General features: G+C 43.1%; 1 protein-coding gene across 3 annotated transcripts in view; it reads left to right on the top strand.

The window, feature by feature from the left end:
• The first annotated feature begins 1,552 nt into the window (after positions 1-1,552).
• Ttn (titin) overlaps positions 1,553-21,197 on the top strand; it is a 272,179-nt gene continuing 252,534 nt past the window's right edge. For 2 of the 3 annotated variants that reach the window (XM_087900089.1, XM_085680928.2), the window contains exons 1-13: positions 1,553-1,749; positions 3,800-3,903; positions 5,905-6,108; positions 8,023-8,310; positions 8,799-8,884; positions 8,977-9,218; positions 13,182-13,512; positions 14,038-14,190; positions 14,834-14,977; positions 16,204-16,335; positions 17,385-17,522; positions 18,081-18,218; positions 18,700-18,837. In XM_087900089.1, the coding sequence (XP_087756215.1) occupies positions 3,813-3,903; positions 5,905-6,108; positions 8,023-8,310; positions 8,799-8,884; positions 8,977-9,218; positions 13,182-13,512; positions 14,038-14,190; positions 14,834-14,977; positions 16,204-16,335; positions 17,385-17,522; positions 18,081-18,218; positions 18,700-18,837 (2,085 nt within the window). In that variant the 5' untranslated portion in view covers positions 1,553-1,749; positions 3,800-3,812. The remainder of the gene's footprint in view (positions 1,750-3,799; positions 3,904-5,904; positions 6,109-8,022; positions 8,311-8,798; positions 8,885-8,976; positions 9,219-13,181; positions 13,513-14,037; positions 14,191-14,833; positions 14,978-16,203; positions 16,336-17,384; positions 17,523-18,080; positions 18,219-18,699; positions 18,838-21,197) is intronic. The other variant, XM_087900088.1, reaches the window with a different exon arrangement.

Below are 21,197 nucleotides of genomic sequence, written 5' to 3'. Positions count from 1 at the left end.
ATACACACATATAATATGTACACACATGCACGTGTGCATGCCCCCTTCACACACACACACACACACACACACAGAGAGAGAGAGAGAGAGAGACTCATGCTCAAGTGAATTTTAAATAAATAACAAATTATTGAGTACTCCAAACAAAAAGTTCGTTTATTTTCCATTATGACGGACAGGTTTCCCTGTAAGGTTTTCAAAGCACACAACAAGAATCTGGCCATTTGGGAAGAAGGAGCTGAAACCTAGTTAGAGCAGACACCATCTGGTGGGGGCTGGGGCACGGAGGCTGCAGGACAGACAGTACCACTTAGGTACAGGAGACAGTTGTTTAAATAAGAGCATGGTGGTGTCAGCTTGTTGATAAGGCAGCACCAAGCCAGTTGCTGGTAAATTGAATCTGTTAAATGTTAATGAACTATCACTGTAGAAGTAGCCGGGAGATGGGAAATGCTCAAGAAGTTAAAGTCTACTGCAAGGCCAATTTATCTCACAACGGGGAACACTTTTATTACAAACATAAGAAAACTTAACGTAAAATTTAAATTTTTAGTGTATTTTATTGATAAAAGCGTTGTTCCTTTATCCACAAGTCAATTTTCTCCGCTCTAAGCAGAATTTTACAAACGCGTTGGCTGAGCCACAAGAAAGGCCTTTTTGATATTATCTTTTGTATTTGAACCGTCTCTTGCTTGGAATTAAACTCAGTCCCAAAATAGCAAGTATATCATCCCCTAACCACTTCCCATTAGTGACAGCACACTGCAGAGATTAGCCGTGCAGCCGTGATTTGCCAAGTAAAAGAACCTTGTGGGGAGCTCAGACTTCCCCACTCAGAAAGGGCGATGCGTGGGTCTCTGTGAATATTCCTAGCTGGCAAAAATGAATTCCAATGGAAGTGAAGACATTATCCCATACAGACTAAATTGAAGTCTTGGGCAGACTTTGCTTTTGGGTGTTATTTCCCGCAGGCTCAGCTCGCTGACATCAGCCTGACTGTTCGGTAGGACGGACAGTCCAGATGAGCTCTCTTCAAATGCTAAGTTTACAGCAACTGAGTCGTCAGAGGAGACGAAACCTATGTGTGATATAAATCTCTTCCTCAGCTGTCATGATTGACAGGTCCATTTGGTTGGGTTTAGAGGGCAGGGAACAGAAGTGGAGCCTGACTCACGGGGCTCAGCTCGGGGCTCAAGTTTGGGATTGTTTTAGAGACATGAATACCCACACGTCCTTTCTATTGTCACATTCGAGTTTCAGAGCCACATGGGTAACGTTTTCACATTTGCCACTTACACGCTTCTCTGAGCCCGTGAGGTCATTTTTAAAATGCAGTTCTATTTCCTTGGTAAAGCCTCTTCTGAGACACTAAATTTAGCGCTGCCAATCAGAGGAACAGGTGGTATGGGATACTCCCAAACCGGTCCTCCCCCATCATGCGTTCCTAAGAGAACCAGCCAATCACAGCACCGGGCACTAAGGATGTGGGTCCGTCAGCAGATCTGGGGAATATAAGGGCCAGCCAGCCCCTGGCTCTGGAGCAGTCGTGCATTCCCACCTCGCCTCGGGTGTAGGGATTGCATAGAAAAGCAAAACCACACAGTCTTGACTGTGTGGTTTTGTTTTGAGGGTTAGAGGCTCACTGATTCATGTCGGAGATGGTTGGGAAAACCAACTCTACATAGGACGTCGTTTCAGAAGCAACCTTGGGCTTAGTCCCACCCTTTTTAGGCACTCTTGAGAAGTCAGGTAAGTGGGGACCGGCTTGTTGGAATCTTAGAGCTATTTCTGATGGGTTTCAAGTCGCCAGTTTGAGCGGTGAATGTCTCTTGCTAAGGGTTTGCTCTCGCTGACCTGCAGTGAGGATCTGTGTTTTAAAAATTGATTTGGATGTGTAATTTTTCTTTAAAAAAATTAATAAAATATCAAGTGCTTAAGCCTAACCAGTGGAGTCACCAATTCAGATTTTTAAAATGCACTTGATATCCTAGAACTCGGGGGTCTGAGATGAGGGCAGAAATGTTTGCTTCCTTAATAAACGTGTCCGTCGGGAATGTACAAGGTTATGTGGCCCTGTGATAAAGCAAGGCTGACCAAGAATAGCTCTGAGAAAGCCATGTGGCATCGGCTACGCCCGATGACTTTTTAAGGGAATCAACCGCCGGGGTATCTGTTGCGGGACAGTGGCAGACACTTGTCTGCTGTCAGTCAAGCCCGGGGTTTATTTTGGGAGCATGACATTTCAGATGCATACCTTCAGCCCTAGGCCTCTGGAAAGCAAGTGCTCCAAGAAACGCAATTCGTCTACTTAGACAATAAGGATAGGGTATCAAGCCCATTTAGGCCACTTAATCCCAACATTTTATAAAGTCTCAATGAAGATGGAGGATTGTTGTTCAGACAATTCCAAATCTCCTTATGCATTTTAATTCAACCCGCAATCCAATTATGTGGCATGAGATGAATGTTAATACTAAAAAGGGGTAAGAAATAAAAGACTTAATTTCAAAACACACTTAGATTTCCCGTCTTCCTGGGATTAGGTTACTAATTGTAAATGCCTGTTATTAAATAAATACATAATTATGCATTGCTTATCTAAGGAGATAGCTATTTTTAGAAGATGCACTGGTTTGCAGACAGGAAAACTTAGACATAAAATGTGCTCCCCCTAAAGATAATGTGCTGGACACAAGAGTTCCTCGGAAATGATTCCTGAAAACTTTTGGAGGATGATACCTGGATTTTTCTGGAGTAGAAACTGTGTCTTAAGGAACTTTAGTTACACTGAGTAGAACACCAGCACTAAGATCATTGCACTGTAATGTCAGAATGAACAAAAAAGAATTATGAAAAATAATGAGGCAATAGAAAATTCGGAAATTGTTTTTAATGCCAGAACACTAGTCTGGTCAAGGTGAATGATTAGGTATTTATGCATAGGAAATTTCACACATAATCTCCAAAACTGATAGGCGAAACACTTTCTTCCACTTACAAAAGGACTTAACTGAAAATTTTACACTCATTTCTTTGTTGACTATTTCACATCCTAAAGCTCAGATCTTCTTATTTCAATGAGCATTTCCCACCAGCTCCTGTTATTCAGTTTGCTTATTGCTCCATGTTAACGCAAGTCAGCACTTTTATTTCAGATCTATAATAAATTTGGACTTATTAAATATTTTTCCCTGGTGATGATTTCAGCCACATTAATTGTGTCGTTGCATACAATGTACAGACATGTTAGGGCACTGTAAGTCTGCTTTGCTGTTGAAGAAAAAAAGGCTTACGGCTGTGAAAATCCTTGCCAACACTTTTCACATCAGTGAAAGGCTTCCTTGGTACAGATGTTTTCGTCTGGGGGCCGATTTTAAGCAGTGGGCAGAGCCTAGAGCAAAGCCCTCTTGTAACATTGGCACCGTGGTGAGAGCTGCCAGGGAAGGATTCACATGCTTATTACATGCTGTGTCTCTGAAAGCCCTGGGTCATAGCTTGGTTTTCCCTTCCACTCTCTCCCAACCTGACTTTCCATTTTTGGTAGGATTGGAAGCTCCTGCTTTGACCACTAGGGGGCGTATTCATTGCTCTGCTTGATGTCCCCCATACCCCCCCTCCCATTTCCCTTAAATTAGCTCAAAGGTCAGCTGCATAAACCCCAAGAGGAGGCTTCCTATTGCTCTAGGGCCACCTATGCCTAGAGAAATCCATTTGGAGAAGCATGTCTTTGTCTCCACCATATAGCTGCTGAGGGGCCCTGAGGATCAACATTTTCACTGATTTTTCTTTTCCTTTTCAGAGTGCCTAAAAAGATGACCACTCAAGCACCGACGTTTACGCAGCCGTTACAAAGCGTTGTGGTACTGGAGGGTAGTACCGCAACCTTTGAGGCTCACGTTAGTGGTAAGCCATATGGACGCTTTCTTTTCGGCTCCACCTGCTTCCTCCAGGATTTTTTTTCTTTTCTGTAGGCCCCCCGAAACCAAGTTTAAACCCTGCTTTTACTATGTAAAATTGGCATAACACCATGGGAAGGTCATTTTAAGGGCACACCGTTCACAGGATGCTGACAATGTAATGACTTGAAAATGTTTTATTCATAGTTATAATTCCACAAAGCAAAAATAATTAGCATTCCATTAAAATTTGCTGTCAGATTCTAGCAACTAAGTAGGGCCAAATCTGGTCATTCTATATTTGGGTTCAGCCGCAGAGCCAACGTGACAGACAAGAGCCCTTGTGCTGTGGGGTTTAGTGACAGAGCTGGGCAGTTAGTCTGTGCCTCAGTTTCAGTTGTTACATAGGAGAAAAAAAACCATTTCATCAACTACCCATCGGTGGGGGTGCAGGGACTACTCATGATAATTATTTTATTGGGTTCTTCGTCTTATTAAATTATTCTAGTGAATTAAAGACCTCCCTTTTGCATTTCTTGGGAAGACATAGTACTGTCTGCTCTTTGTATTCAAAGAGTGCAAGCATTTCCCCTACAATTGCATTTGAAAGGAATTCCACTCATTTCTTTTTGGCCTCTTTTTCTTCATCACTTGGTTCAGGGATGATTCTAGACTGTACATTACCCATAACAAGTAAGGGGGAGCCATCTATAAACTATACTGTAAAAAATGTCAAGATGACCTAATCAATCTGTCTCCTAGAGAACCATAACTGGTCATGTAAGATTATATTATTAAATGATAACTATGATTAGTTCATAATTCAGTGCATCCCTGTGGTGAATTTATTTCCTCTCTTTCTCTTTCTCTTTTTTTTGTTTGTTTTTTGGGTTTTTTATGTACAGCTTGCAATAAAGATAAACACTAAAGTTTTCTTTTCATTTCTGTTTCTGTATTATGCATGAGTCTTACGTAACCGTCTAACACTTTGCAAAGATAAAATAACATCACTCGTTCATTATTGGTGGAACTCAGCTCAATTCTCCTTTTGCCTGGTGAACTCTCAAATAATGACCTTATTTTCCCTCAAATCCTCTGTAACTTCTAAACTGAGCAGAACACACAGGACGTCTGCGGGAATTTGTCTCTTTGCACAGTAGTGAGAGATGACATCTCCATAGATTCAGAGTCCTTCCAATTACGTGCCTTTACGTTTGCTTAGAAACAGGCCACAGATGAAGTCTGACACCCACAGATTTGTCCATTAAACTCTTCACTCTCCCATAATGGGAGGTTGGCTCGTGTAAGGCCAACACAGTGAACATTCTGTCACCAGCGAGAACAGTCACAAGCATTGATGTCTGGTGCAAAGTAAACAGTCCCTAAAGTAGCCGTCCAACCTCTGGACACACTAGACTTTAATAAAACCTGAAACCACGGATACGGTTCTTAACCGTCAGTGAGGAGACTCTGGCTTCCTCTTGCTGCTCCGACTTCCTGTGTTGTTCTGGAAGACTGGATTTGGATCTGGAGTTAGCATGAGGAACTGCCTGTCCATGTGGGGGCATTTTTGCTGCCGTCACATTGGCAAGGACATTCTGGACAGTGTCCCTGCAACTGTAGAAGAGGGAGGTAGGCTTGGCCTCCTGGGGCAGGGCTGTAGGATGGCTTTGTGCCTCTAGGCCTCATGTTTTCAGGATGGCAATGGTCACCTTTCAAAATTTCTGCAGCACTCAACGCTTAGAAACCCCCCTCATTATTTTAATAATGTCTACTAAATGGTGAAGCTACAGTGTACCTCAAAACCCAACTCCATAAAAAAACTGGGGTAGGACTCTATATAAACGACCAGGTGTTCCCAATGGTGACTGTCTTGCTGTTGCTACCACTAAACAGGGTTCCCCTCCAGCTAGCTTTGATAGGCCAGTGCAAGACCTTGCAATGATGGGAGAGAACAGAGGGCTGGACCATGACCACGCCCATATAAACGTGACTGCTTACCTTCCAGGTTCCCCAGTTCCTGAGGTGAGCTGGTTTCGGGATGGCCAGGTGATTTCAACTTCCACTCTGCCCGGCGTGCAGATCTCTTTTAGCGATGGCCGCGCTAAATTGACGATCCCCGCCGTGACTAAAGCCAACAGTGGACGATACTCCCTGAGAGCCACCAATGGATCTGGACAAGCGACCAGTACTGCTGAGCTTCTTGTGACAGGTAGGCCAGTGGGGACCAGCCTGTCCCCAGCCAGGACTGAGGGAGTCCAGATAGAGCTATACCCACAAAGGAGGCAGCTCCCAAGCTGGGGAAGGATCCGCAGGATGACTGTCCATGATTGTGTGGGTTGTGCAATTTAATCCTCTTTGCGGATGAAGCCCAAAGCAGATGAGAAGCAGTGTCTCTGTGCATATTGCACACTCAAAGTATGCTGAAGACACCCTAAAGATCTTATGCCTCAGCAGGGAGAGTTTAGAGCCTTATCAAGGAATAGGTGGTATTCCAGAACTCACTGGGAGTGTCCACTTTAAAAGGCATGGCCATAATTCTGACGAAGGTGGTCTATACCCTAGGCATTGAAAAGACTGCACAGTAAACATACTTAGAGAAGGGCAAATGTTTGTCATTCAAATATGTGATATCACTTTCCCATAAAGTCGTTTCCAATTTCCTTGGTAGGTTTTGTCTGTCCTTCAGTACGTAGTAGGGCAATCAAACATGAAGAACAAGAGTTATTCTGTTGATTGCATAGCAATTTCTTATACGAATTCTTGCCATGCCGTGCATTGTTCCTGGTGTCTAATTCCATGGTCATAAATGACCTAACTAGAAAGCCCACCAGATTGTTTAAGGGTGAACTTGGATGTGCAATCAGAAAATTCAGAACTGGAAAAAGTATGGTAATTCAGAAACATGTCATTTCAATCCCACATTTTATCATTCATGCTAGACCATCTGTACAGTCACACTGTTCCCTGGGGGAGAACTGGAGGTTAATGATGGTCATACCCTTCCTCGGGGGAGAACTGGTGGTTAGGGTAGTCACACCCTTGGGGGGGCGGGGAGAGAACTGGTGGTTAAGGATAATCACACCCCTGGGGGGGGAAATTAATGATGGGGACATCACTTTCTACAATGGCGTAGCTGCTGGCAAGATGCTCTTATTCAATATATAACTTCCCACCCAGGCTTGAGCCAGAAACCCCCATTAAACCCAGTGGGTCCCTCATACCCAGAAGTCATGATAGAGGGAGGGGCTTGTTGGGAAGAAGAGTTGTAGTGGGAGAGGGAGGAGGATGGGAGAGGGAATAGGTTAAAAAACAACCGAGACTCATCGTAAAATGTGTGGAATTGCCAAACAACTAAAAAAAACTAAAGAGGAAAATTTTCTTTTAATATAATGAACCAAGGAGGACTCCTTCCTTTCGGCAGCACAGTTAACATGAAAGCCTGCCACTGTTGGGGCTGGCATTTTAAATGCAAGTAAATATTTTGGTCCTTTTAATAGCACTCTGGTAGGAGGAATTTTTAGAATAAAGTTAAACTTCAGTGATTGAGTATGTCATGGGTGCACTCATTCTGCCAACCACTGGAATTCACTTCAGTGCAATTTAGGTAGTTTACAAAACTGTTCTCAAAAGGCAGGATTCAAGCACTGGAAGTGCCAGAAAGGTCTAGAATAGTACAGCAACATCTAGACTTTTTGGTACAATATTAAGTTTATCAGTTAAGAGGCTTACCACCCTTACAGAGGATCAATACCTGCATGTTGGTTCATAACTACCTGTAACTCCAGTTTGAGGGGACCTAATGTCCTCTGCTGGCCTCTTTGGGCACCTGTACACGTATGGTATACATAATCTCATTCACATGCACATATATATTAATAAAACATTTTAAAAACCAAATGCAGTAGCTAAGGACAGCAAAGCAACTACAAATGAATACCAGCAGGCAGCCTTCCGTTCCTGCTGTGTTCTAGCTGCCACCCGCCTGGGGGAACTGGGGTTCAAGGACAGTCAAGGGTGTTGGTGAGTCAGTCTCTGCTTTGGGGCTCAGGGCTGTGATCATTTAAAAGTACCTGTTGGGAGCACCGCGCCTCCTGGGCCTGATTCCCTTCTCTGCCCTTGGCAGCGGAGACAGCGCCACCCAACTTCGCTCAGCGGCTGCAGAGCATGACTGTGAGACAAGGGAGCCAAGTGCAGCTCCAAGTGAGAGTGACCGGAATCCCTACACCTGTGGTGAAGTTCTACCGGGACGGAGCCGAAATCCAGAGCTCCCTTGATTTCCAAATTTCTCAAGAAGGCGACCTCTACAGCTTATTGATTGCAGAAGCATATCCTGAAGACTCCGGGACCTATTCCGTAAATGCCACCAACAGCGTTGGAAGAGCCACTTCCACCGCAGAATTGCTGGTTCAAGGTAGGTGGTAGAGGCTCAGGAGGAGGAGGGTAGGATGGAAGCCTGTGGGACCAGGGATCCGCCTGCCTCCCCCAGACCACAGTCCTGGGGATGCAAATCCTGGGGAGCTAAGATCAAAGCTACCTTTTTATTCCCCCCCACACACCTCCCACCCCTTCCAGCCCCTGCTACCCCAGGCAGAAGAAGGTCTCTAGAGTTCTAGGCAAGAGTTCAATGTTGAAGTCCACTGTAGCCGTTTACCCATGATGAGAACCAGACCACAAATCAATCAAGTGATGTCCATCTCCTTGTTGTTGGCAAACAATGGGATATTTAAATAAGTAATCTAAGGACTTTACTTTCTAATGACATGTTTTCTATCTTTAAATCTAATTTATATTCACATGAAAGCCACAGCTTACTACGGTTTCCCCACGATCACACACAGGAAATTGTGCTAAGAACCCTGGGTTTTCCCTCCAAAAACACACGTCTTTCCGTTTCCACAGGGGAAGAAGTAGTACCCGCTAAAAAGACAAAGACAATCGTTTCGACTGCTCAGATTTCAGAAACAAGACAAACCCGGATTGAAAAGGTAATTTTCCTAAAGAACGGCCCCCAGTCTTCTGGGTTGTCGCTTCCCTGGCCTTTCTTACTCACCATGACCGCTGTTTTCATTGCTTTCAGAAAATTGAAGCCCACTTTGATGCCAGATCAATTGCAACAGTTGAGATGGTTACAGATGGTGCCACCGGACAGCTGCCACACAAGACACCTCCCAGGATACCCCCCAAACCAAAGTCAAGATCTCCAACGCCACCTTCCATTGCCGCCAAGGCACAGCTGGCCCGACAGCAGTCCCCATCACCAATAAGACACTCCCCATCACCAGTCAGACACGTGCGGGCGCCGACCCCATCGCCGGTCAGGTAAACCCTCTCTTAGAAGACTGCATTACTCATAGATTTTTTTTAATAATTAAGTATTATGCAAAGAGACCAAGAAGTCCCGTAATGTGATCCTTATACCCCTCATCTTCCGTGGGTTAATTGAAGATGGATATAAACCCAGGCTCTGAATTCTTATTCACCCTCTGTTCAACAAATACACACTTTTGGAGGCAAAATATAGCAGGGGGAAGTAAGAAGGATGAGAATTGAGAGTTAAATCTCTCCAAAGCCAATCAGTCACCCAGACTACTTGCACTGTGATTTGGGGCACTAGTTATAATAATATAAGAATCCCTACAAGATATGGTTTACCCCTCAGTGTCCGGTTCCTAATGTGTTATCTCATTGAATATTCACAACCTTGAAGAAATGTGATTCTCCATAGTTTAGGTCAGAAAGTAGAGCTAAGGAAGTTACGAGGCTTCCCCGAGGTCTTAGTTGTGTCCTCTGTGAAAAACTCGCAGCCAGAATGATTTGGAGCCCTTGGAAGGAATCAGTGAGCTCATTACTTGAAGGTGTCCCTTGAAAACAGACAATCATTATTCAGACACTTATACTCTCAAATAATAAGCAAAACCTCCTAAATATTTTCCATGTCTGTTAGTCTATCGCAAACATAAAGTGGATTTCTGCTCTTAGCTAAAATGTAAAGAGCTTGCAAGGCGAGCCTGTGTCATCAGTGTTCAGAAATTATACAATCAAACACAAATTACCCCCACCACAACTGAGACTTTGCAAGTTAGTTTAAAAATGAGGTTTTTAATATGATGAGCTGAAAACTACAAAATTTGAGCACACACAAAGTGTATTTTAATCAATTCAAATGAAGTAAAAAAAAATCATATAGATCAAGTCCCCTTGCTAAAATAAACTAAAGTAGAATTAATGAGATAGTTGACCTAAAAAAAAAATCCAAGTTCGCTGCAAGGTTTCTATTACGAAAATAATATGATGGTCTTAGGTCTAGCCTCGTGGAAAAAACTGCTTGCTGGCATGTGGGAGGATTTGTGTTTGACCCAGCAGTGGGAAAGGAGGGGTAATCAGAATTCCACATTCAGGACACAGACTAGAGGGTACAGAAATTGATCTACATATCCAGGGCATTTGGTTTTTTAATCAAGGACAACACTATTCCCAAATAAGACTGTTCTAATTAGCTGTCTGTGTGGAAGAAAAGCAAACCCGGGCTTCTGCCTCATAGCATTTACAAAACAAGTGGCATTTTGATTAAAGTGTTAGATTAAAAAATTAAAGGGAAACTGGCCAGATGGTTTGATGGGCAAAGGCACTCACCCTCAGCCTTGGCCACCTGAGGTCAAGCCTTGGAACTGCATTGGGGGGGGACAGAAAAAATCGAATCCCAGTAACTGTCTTCTAACCTCCACCGTGGCATGCTTGTACCCACCCCTGACACTGTGCACAAACACACACGTCCATGCACATAAACACACACACATGCACACTGATAAATAAATATGCTTGTGCTAAACAAAAGGGGGGGAGAGAAGAAGTGTTTATGGGGAGAACTTTTAAAAATAGATTTGCAGAGTCACAATACAGATTAAAACATCTCTGTAGTGAAAAGGCAGATCATTGTTAGACTGGATAGTGCAGTTACGTGAGGGAAAAATGACCCGCTCCTTTCTGAAGAAGCTCCCTTGTTGCTGCTGGGAAGGACCCTAAAGAACAACAACTAGCTACATCGGGAACCATGGGAAGTTAAGAGGAACTGAGAACAAAGAACAGGAAATGGGAAGAGTGCTACCGACCAGATGTATTTAAGTGCTCCACCTGAAAAGGGAAACTCAACCATGTAGAACACACTTTAAAGTGTGGGGATTGATGGGGATGTCCAATAAATACACTAGAACATGGTAAGGGTCTTCTAGTTTTATGTTCGTCACTTAAAAGTAACTGAAGCTACTTCACCAGAACTAACATGAAAACTTACAAAAAGCTCAGTTTCATAAAGAGATCCCCCATGTTTTTATGTGTTTAACCTCAGCTGTCTGCAGGTTTGCATATATGAAATCACTCACAACACAGGCCAAACGAAATCTCTGAGACATAACAGCCTTTCTCTCTTTCCAACTCAAGCCTGAGGGTCATGTAGAATTACAGACATTTCCTGACCCCCCCCCCCCCCCAAACACAGTGGCCATCTTAGCCTTCCCGGAGTTTCTTAGTAGGGATCCGGTTAGTTAGTCTGCAAAATTTGCTTCAAAATAATTACAAAATATAAATGCCAGCTTGTGAGGAAAATAATGGTTATCCCAGATAGACTCCTTCCCAAAATGTCCCACGGCTTAATCTTGATTTTTGTTGTAGATAAAGCAAACATATTTTACTGGACGAGGTGCATTGTAGCCAGCTGTGACCAAGTGATTATTTTTTTTTTCTTGCAAGTGCAGAAATAAGCATTTTCCGGTAATGGCTCAAATTACATTGATTTTCGCAGTTATGGGCTTACCTGAAGCCTGCTGTTAATCACTCACGTCATGCTAATCACATCACAAGCCCTTTTTGAATTAAACCCACTGTGTTGGGAACAGCAAGAACAAAGCAAGTCCAAACTAGGAAGCTCCTGTTTCCTTGCTTCCCTTCCACTGGTGTGGACCCCACACCATTCTAGCCTGGTCTTGGTTATCCTTCCCAGGCAATTTCTTTCCACCGCGGATCCATACTGGTTAGACCTCCCTCCAGCTGGATTTCCATTTCTTTTCTAAAATACAAATGGTTCCTGTTCACACACACAGCCTTTTACAAGAAAATGATTAAATGTTTCTTCCTGAAACAGGTTGATGTAATATTCTGCACAGCTGCTCTGCATGCTAGAGAAAATGTCACTGGACCCTCAGCTTAATTGGGAGAATTGTTTTGTTTTATGATTGATGTAAACTAAACACCCTAGGCAAGTGCCGGAAGGCATTTATAAACCTGGCCCCATGCATAGAATCTGTGAAGCAATACTGCCACCAAGAGGCAAAATGGAGTAAAACAAAGGAATTGCTAATTAATTTTGGAAAAACCATTATCTTCAGATGGTTGCTCTGTACCTGGAATGAATGGTGTGATAATAAGCTGACTTTTTGTTCTATCACTGTGAGGATTTAATACCCATCCTCTTTGATAGATGATATTTGCGCTTCAGATGTATATAATAAAAACAGACAGTGATAACTATTTTGGAAAAGGATACTTTATCAATTTAATAACAGGGTCTCAAAGCAGCTGATTTACAAGTTAACTTTAATATTATGTAAAGGAAGTTCTCAGTGTAACAATATAAAGGTGAGGGTAGAAATAAACTTGGGGGAATTAAAAAGAGGGACCCACAAACACTTTTAGCAGTCCCACATTGCACACATAGCCCTGACAGTTTTCCAAATGACTGTGCAAGGCTCAGCAAGAAAGCTTCCCCCTGGCCTGATAATGATGTGGTTGAGATAAGGGAAGAAGGGGACGAGGAGGGGGGAGGGCAGAGGGAGGGAGAAACATGGCTTTGTTTAGCCAGGAGTGACAAAAGCATTCAGTTACCAAAACCATAACCCTGGCATGGCCATGCCTTCTCCCCTCCCCAGCTGGAGCTGGGCACACTCTGTCCTATCTGTGGCTGTGCTTGGAGGACGCTCCCTTTCAGCGTCTTGTTTTTATTTTATCTTTCCTAATGTCAGAAGGTGAGACAGGGCACACAGATCTCTAGCTTACTTAGAATTAAATCTGATTCCCTTCTGGGGTTACTGCGGATAAACACGGGGTTTATTGAGATTTAAAACGAATTACTTTCAGGTGCAGTGTGTACCCTCTAGACAGCCTGTAGGGGGCGCACATTTGACACCCTGCCTGGAAGCACCACCAGAGTTTCATCCGACCTCCAAATCCCATCCTTGCCTGCTGGAGTGCCTTTCACCAAGGTTCTGACCTTTGCTGTTTGGTTTCTAGGTCCGTGTCCCCAGCAGGGAGGATCTCCACTTCCCCGATCAGATCTGTGAAGTCACCACTGCTCATCCGCAAGACTCAGACAACTGCCATGGCCACAGGCCCTGAGGTGCCTCCGCCTTGGAAGCAAGAGGGCTATGTGGCCTCCTCAACTGAGGCTGAGATGAGAGAAACGACAATGACAAGCTCGACCCAGATCAGAAGAGAAGAGCGATGGGAAGGGAGATACGGCGTCCAGGAGCAAGTGACCATCAGTGGAGCGGCAGACGCTGCCGCCAGCATGTCGGCCAGCTCTTCCTTCACAGCGGGAGCTGTCGCTACTGGGGCTAAAGAGGTACAGTCAGAAACTCTTTGCTTTTCCCAGTTGGCCTTCTGGTTGCCCTGACCCAATTCCAGGCAGGGAGCAGTCCAGATGGGTTAGAGAGGAAACACATCGGAGACTAAAGCTATAGCCAATATGGATGATCAGATGTGGTTGGCACCTTTAACTGAGTCAAAGACTAGTTTATGAGGCTTGCATAGATGATGGGTTTTAATGATGCAGGTAGTAATGACAATTATGTATGAATATATTTTGCTGGTTCTCACAGTTTAGTTTTCTTAAATTTTCTACCAAGTGTGCCGTTTTAAAACAGCGGTGCTCAACCCGTGGGTTACAACCCCTTTAGCTGACCTCTATCTCCAAAATTACCTAGATTTCGATTCATCACAGTAGCAAAATCACAGTTATGAAGTAGCAGACAGTAATTTTATGGTTGGGGGTCGCCACAACACGAGGAACTGTATTAAGGGGCAGCAGCATCCGGAGGGTGGAGACCCGCGGTTTTAAAAGCCTGGCACGTGTTGCTTGGCAATGCAGGTGAAACAAGAGGCGGACAAGAGCGCGGCTGTGGCGACTGTTGTTGCTGCCGTTGATCTGGCCAGAGTGAGAGAACCAGTCATCAGTGCTGTAGAGCAAACTGCTCAGAGGACAACCACGACTGCAGTGCATACACAAGCTGCTCAAGAACGGGTACGCTACGCGCAGGGCGGGTGGGGGTAGGGGTGCGCAAGCGCGTGGGGCTCCGTTCTGCTTTCGGTAATTGGGCTTTCCAATCCCTTGCGCAACCGGGTCCTGCTGAAGGCCACAGGCCACCCAGCATGGCCTAGGCTTTTAGAGCCGCCCGAGGAAAAGGTGGCCAGAAATATCAAATGCGTGCAAGCTGTAAATATCACAGGAGCAGACCGGGTGAGAAGAAATGCCTGGGCTGTGTGTGGCAAGCTGAAGTTAACTACTGTTTGTAAGATGTCCAGGGACTGCTAGAGGCTGGCAGGCGGGAACTAAAGGCGGGTCAAAGTCTGAGTTCAGTTCCCACCCAAGCTAGGCGTGGAAACCACTATTTTAGGGCAGACATAGATTTCTCTAAGCTTCCCCCGAAGGGCCCTGGCTTTTATTTTACTCAGAAGAAATGTAGCATGGGCTGGAAAGGAATATAAATCCAGGGTCACATCCCCCCCTCCCCCTCATATTTGAGTAGACATTGTTACAGTCTAAAAGCCTCTAGCTTTCCTCCCTGCCGTGGGGGTTGACGGTTATACCAGAGTCCTGATGGATTAGTAGAAGCTTCTGGGTGATGGGTACTGAATGTTTCCTTTCTTTCTTTTATGAAAATCAGGTGAGAAAAGAGGCGGAAAAGAGTGCAGTAACCAAGGTGGTAGTTGCCGCCGATAAAGCCAAGGAACAGGAATTAAAATCAAGAACTAGAGAAGTGATTACGGCAAAACAGGAGCAGACGCACATAACCCAGGAGCAGGTGAAGGTGGGTTTTGACTTGCGATGCCCCCATGTGTCAGTACAGATGATGTCGTTTATTTGTTTTTTTAACTCTGAAACAAGTTAATTCCAAGGCCACGTGTCTGGTCTCACATAAGTGACATCCTTATGGCATCTGTGTCTATTCCTGAGCACTTGACAGTAATACCCTTAGCATTGCTGAGCTTTCGTATTGGAAATAAAGTGAAAGCCTGTGTCATCTAACTTAAAAAAAAAAATCTGCGCCAATCATAGGTTAACTATGTGGCTGTATCTAGGGAACAAGCAGAGTTAAAACCAAAAAGATGACCCAGGTGCTGCGCTAGGAAGGATCAGGGGAGGATGGACAGGAAATCGGAGTAGGCTATTTTAAAAGCTTAGCACTGCTTGCTGATCTTCGGACATTAGCACATGGGTTTCATATGAGAAGCACAGCATGATACAGTAAGTCAAATGGTCAGAGATGGGATTAGAAGCATCTGGGGACAGATGGGAGAAGGCCTCTTGATAAGGCTGTTGGCTAGTGGAGCCTAATGTCTGCAGAATATTTGAGAGGATAAATTCTCAAATCCCTTTTTACCCTGTGGTCGTGAGTTTCAGCGCTAAGATACCTGAGGATGGGATCAACTCACTCCTTGAACATCAGGTGGAAGCAAAACATCCTTCTGTGGCTTAGGATTTGAGCAAGACTCTGCCAAAGACAGATACCAAACGTACCATCCCATTGTCTCTCAATTTTAGATAAGCTTTGATATTCAAAACCGTTATCATATTTAGAAACGTGTAAAACAAATATAATAGAAAGGCAGACGACTGTAAATTATTCTTGGATTCTCATATTAAAATAAAGAGCCAGGCAGAATTACGTCTTGTGACTTCCATAGTCATATTCTGAGCTTTAAAATTACTTTCAGACAACAAAAGTAGCACCTGATTAAATTACCTATAACCATCTATGGAGGGCACAAATCTTGTTAAGGAAAATTACAACTGTTTATAAAACAAGCAGTCTTGAATCCAACAATCCCGTTCCTCTAAAGGGACTTACTGTGTATATAGTTCAGAGAGGGAGCAAATGTGTTCTTGTTAATTAAGGTCTGATGATTCAATTAATGATATCTCCAGAAAGGGAATCTCACACCTCCAGGTTCCTACGTTGTTGCGTTTAATATGGTGATAGCCACATTGGAGATTGGGAAACAATGAGATTCTGTTTCTGATCACTGATTTCAGATAAGAAAAGAAACTGAAAAAGCATTTGTACCAAAGGTAGTGATCTCCGCAACCAAAGCCAAAGAGCAAGAAACTAGAATCACAGGAGAAATGACCCTGAAACAAGAGCAAAAGCAAATAACTCAAGAAACAGTAAGTCCGGCTTTGTGGGTTTTACAAACGGTCCATTTCCGACCAGCTGCATGTACTTTATGCCCAGAGCTTCAGACCAGAATCTCTGCTCTCTTTTCCTCCTCCTGTCTGCCTGTGTCTAGAGTTGAAACCTCTCCCTGGTGGAAATTGTTTTCTGTGTACTGTTTTGTGCCCTCACGATCAGTTTGTGGAAACTCTCCTTGAAGAGTGCGGGAGGTACACCCTTAAGCTTTCTAAGAGGTCATACATCAACAGAAGATACACCTCAGTTCTGCCCACTAGCTACTAGCCTGTCAGTTTTGGACACGTAACCTGAGCCCTTTGTCACTCAGATTGGGACCTTCAGCCTTCATGCAGCACTGAGGTACACGCCTGCGTGCACCTGCTGGCACACAAGCACATACCTGAGTCCCAAACACTAAGCAGCAAGATAAATGTTGGACTTCAGAGAAGATGGTGCCCATAATTCCTGGGAAGAAAACATATAGGAAATGGGAAGACAAATGTGATGTCACTGACGTCTAGTTTTCTCCCCCTTGTCATCAAACTTTAAGGGACAGGGGCTTATATTTCAAGTTCTTTGACCCATACTCTTCTCGCAGCTGCTGACTAATCCAAGACCTACTTTCTTTAAAGTCCTTTTGAGAGCGTTGTCATCTAAAGGGTTAAGCCAGGTGTTGCTCACCTCATCTTCAGGATAAAAGAGCCTTTTAGTGACCCAGGAATCATGCTAGGCAGTATTTTGAACATAGGAATCCCTATGGCAGATTGATGAGTTCAGCCAGCGGCGTTTTTCAGCCAATTGGCAGCACCCGTTCTTAACATGTCAGCATATCCCAAAGACGTCACGTTTTTGGTCCTGGCACAATGTATTAGGGGACAGCTTGGTAGAAAAGTTCATTCCTAGGAAACCCTACGTTTAGACCATGGGGATGCAACATTTTCTACCTCATCACTAAGCCTTCAGTGTTCTGAATGTGGCCCAGCCATCTTACCATTTCTTTTGTGCCCTTTGAAACTCAAATCTTCATTTTACTCTACAAAATCAGATAAGACAGGAAGCCGAGAAAATTACTGCATCCACAGTGGTGGTTGCCACCGCCATGTCCACAAAGCTAGAGGCAGCCGTGGGCGTTCAAGAAGAAACTGCCATACAGCAAGGTCAAATGCACCTCTCTCATGAACAGGTGATGACTTGTTGCTGGTGTGAAAGACACTCGTGCATCTTGTCACTCACAAGTCACCCACATTTTCATCACGGCTCTTAATCATCACTCTTCGCCTTCACAATCGCACGAACCTTCACCACCCATCTGGCTTTCACGGTCGCTGTCATTCCTAACTCTCACCTTTTCTTTACATTGCTACTAATAGACTATCATTCATCTCAATGGCTTCCTATGGATCTAGACTCCATCATTCAAGGCAAAACTACGCGCGTTTTAAGTCTCTACGGGAACTTCGCGTAGATTAAAATAGGCACAATATTACAAAAAAAAAAAAGAAGGAACATAAGTTAGTCTTTTCCTCCTAATGCATTCTTCTTCCTTCTGGTCATGCTGCTTGGCATTCTTGCCAATGAAACACTATAGATGATCAAGACATTGCAGTAATGTGTAATGAAGTTCTATGAATAATAGGAAAAACTCTGCCTCTTTTCCAGTTAGCTTTTTTTTTAAAAAAAATTAGAGGCTCATGGAATTTATTGACATTGTCTCACCTTTCTCTTGAAATCCTATGACCAGATGATGAAGGAAACTAGGAAAACAGTGGTACCCAAAGTCATAGTTGCCACGCCCAAGATGAAAGAGCAAGATTTAGTATCAAGAACTAGAGAAGCCATCACTACCAAAAGAGATCAAGTCCAAATAACTCAGGAGAAGGTGAATGCAGATATTCGAGATGGGAAAACTTCATCTTAAGTTAATCTCTAGTAAACCATTAACTATTGCATAGTATGAATTATTAATCTGTTTTTCTTTTTAAATTCATAACTAAAAATAGTGACTATACGGCTGAGTACCATTACCTTTTCCTTCACCCTTGATAGTCACGCACCTGTAACACCTGTCATTCATTTTGTTAATCGTTATTATTCGCACGAGCATTGGCATTTTCGTTTAATTTCTAAAAGCAGCATAGGGGAGCATCTAAAAATCATTTTACAGATAACATTGCTGAGTTCTGTGATTCTTAGTCATTCAATGTAAGCACCGCTGAGTATTTAACTGTGACTGAGTTTATCTTTGCATCCCACTAGCAGGGGAATGGAGTGTGTGTCTGTGTGTGTGTACGTCAGGGGCGTCATTCTCTGTGTGTCGGAAGCCCATACGACTTAAATTTTTCTTTTACCAAAATAATCAGATGAAAAAGGAAGCTGAAAAAACTGCCTTGTCTACGATAGCAGTTGCTACTGCTAAAGCCAAAGAACAAGAAACAGTTCTGAGATCTAGAGAAGCCATGGCAACTAGACAAGAACACATCCAAGTTACCCATGGAAAGGTGACTGTGTTATTCCAGTGTGGAATCCACGATAATCTATTAATCCCCTACCTCATGTGAAACCCCCATCATAACACATTAATACCAAACATCAACCTTCCTGTGTAGGAGACACTATTAACCACATTTATTTTTAGATAATTAAACAATTTGAAACTAAAAAGGAAAGTTATTTATCGTTGCGCACATTGTGACAAGGGATTTCTTTTCCAGTTTGTTTTTATCACTGTTTTCAACTTTTTATTATTAACACCTAGAAATCCTCCACAAGTTAATGACTGGAATTGCATGTGGGTTAATTTTAAGAGACTCAATGAACATAAAATTTGTTGTATTCTGGTAATGATGAGTCTGACAGCGAAGGATGTGTATGTGTGCATATGTGTGTGTTCCTGTACGTGTGTGTGTGTGTGTGTGTTGAGGAGTCATGAATTCAGTGCATTATGCCACAATCTAAAGATTTTTTTCAGTTACCTATAATTTTTTTCATGTGAAACTTTAACTTTTCGTCTAGTAACTATCAGAGGAAAGAAACAGAAAGCTAGAGAGCCCGTTGTAGCAGCTCCCACTGAAACTGTGCAGCTGCAGTGCTGAGAAATACAGAGAAAGATATACCCAACCAGAACAGTTATATAGAAGCTGTGAAAAGGTTTCCTCGTCTATTTACAGTTACACAAATCTCATGCATTAAACTATCTCCCTTAGCTATAATTCTCTCTAAATACGCTATCCACCCAAGTTTATTCTCCACTGGGAAATGGCCACTAAAGTTTTCAGTTTTGTTGGCATTGTTTCTGTCTTGTTTATGTTTCCCCCAGTGTCAATTTCTTTCACAAGACCTTCAATTAATTTTTTTCTAAGGCAAGATTTAAGATAACATTCAAACTTTTATCTAAGCCTAATATTTAACGGCATATCTGCCTTCTGGAAGTCTCATATGCAGCAAGTTTTACCATAAGTCATATTTCAAGAATTATGAATGAATTTCATTTCTGTCCCGATTCACATAAATGTGTCTGTCTTGGTTTTGTTGTGGAATGGTGGCCAAGAGTGGAAGCTGAGATGATGAATGTCCCTATCGAAGTTGCTAGTGGCCACTGTAAAGTCTACTGAGCCAGCCACACTGCCAAGACCTGCAGAAGGACTTGCCATTAAGCAAGAACAAATATATTTGCTGAAAGCTGTGGCGTGGAGGTGAACTGTGTTGTCTCTTCCCGTCATCAGCTTGTATGATGTCTCATCTGTCACGAGCCCGTGTGCTCCCTCAACCCCGCCTAATTGCTTTACTTGTCAACAAAACGTGAGAGATTATTAGACTCGGGCTGAGTCCTCCAGAGGCACAGTTAGCATTTCTAGTTATAAAAGACCACGCTACATAACACTCTTCTTAAATTAATTCTCAACATTTAGCTGGTGTAAATTGGGGTCTCCTGATCCAATTTGTGTTCATTCTTATCTGGGCTCCAAGAATAAAAAGGATATTTAAGTCTACTAAGGACTAAGAGCAGCTACCAGAATTGAATATCATTTGCACTTGTCCACCAAGTAGCATATATGTGTGTATGTGTGTGTGTGTGTGTGTGTGTGTGTGTGTGTGTATTAATCCAAGAAAAAGTACATTTTTTTTCATGATTTGAAATATATTGCCATAATTAAGACTTTGGAGCACACTTTTAAAGTTAGGGACAATATTTCTTGTCCCAGTTGTGTGATTTCTAGTCAACTGAAACCTTAAGTCAGATTTCTTGTCATTAGAATAAAGCTAAAACTTCCGTAAGTTGCTTCATATCACAAGCTGCTCAGTAGGTGCCAAGAGATGCACTGGAAATTTGATTTATCCAGAGTGATGTGTTTGCATTAGCGGTCTCTGTTGAAGACGAACATGTAGAAACATCTGTAGCATCAACTAGTTACCCATGTGTTTTTATAAAAAAAAAAAACTGCTAAAAAAAACAATGCACTGACTTGAGCTTCATGCATATTTGTGGCAGCCTCCAAAATGCAAGGTGAAGGAAAGATCTTTGCAGCTTTCCAAAGCAGATTAGGAGGAGGAAGATTAGGAATCTGCTTCTGAGGAGCAGATTCTCTCTAAAGCCCATGATCATAAGAGGCTCATTCCCATCTTTTAATAGGCCTTGTTTATGCCTTAAGTGTGGTCCAGAGGTTGCTTTTTTAAAAGTATCTAGGTTCTATGCTTGAAGCACATTTCAGATGCACACTAAACCACAGTCATAGCAGAGGCAAAGCCTAAAGACTAAAGGAAGGGTCAGTCTTCCACAATGAATTGGACGGTCACAGCCACATGACCATTTGGAACGTTTCCGGTGCTGCACAGTACTAAAAGATGCGTGCCTCGTCAG

This window comes from Myodes glareolus, chromosome 21 (genome assembly GCF_982192425.1).
Source record: "Myodes glareolus chromosome 21, mMyoGla1.1, whole genome shotgun sequence".
NCBI lineage: Eukaryota > Metazoa > Chordata > Mammalia > Rodentia > Cricetidae > Myodes > Myodes glareolus.
This window is presented reverse-complemented; position numbering and strand designations above follow the sequence as displayed.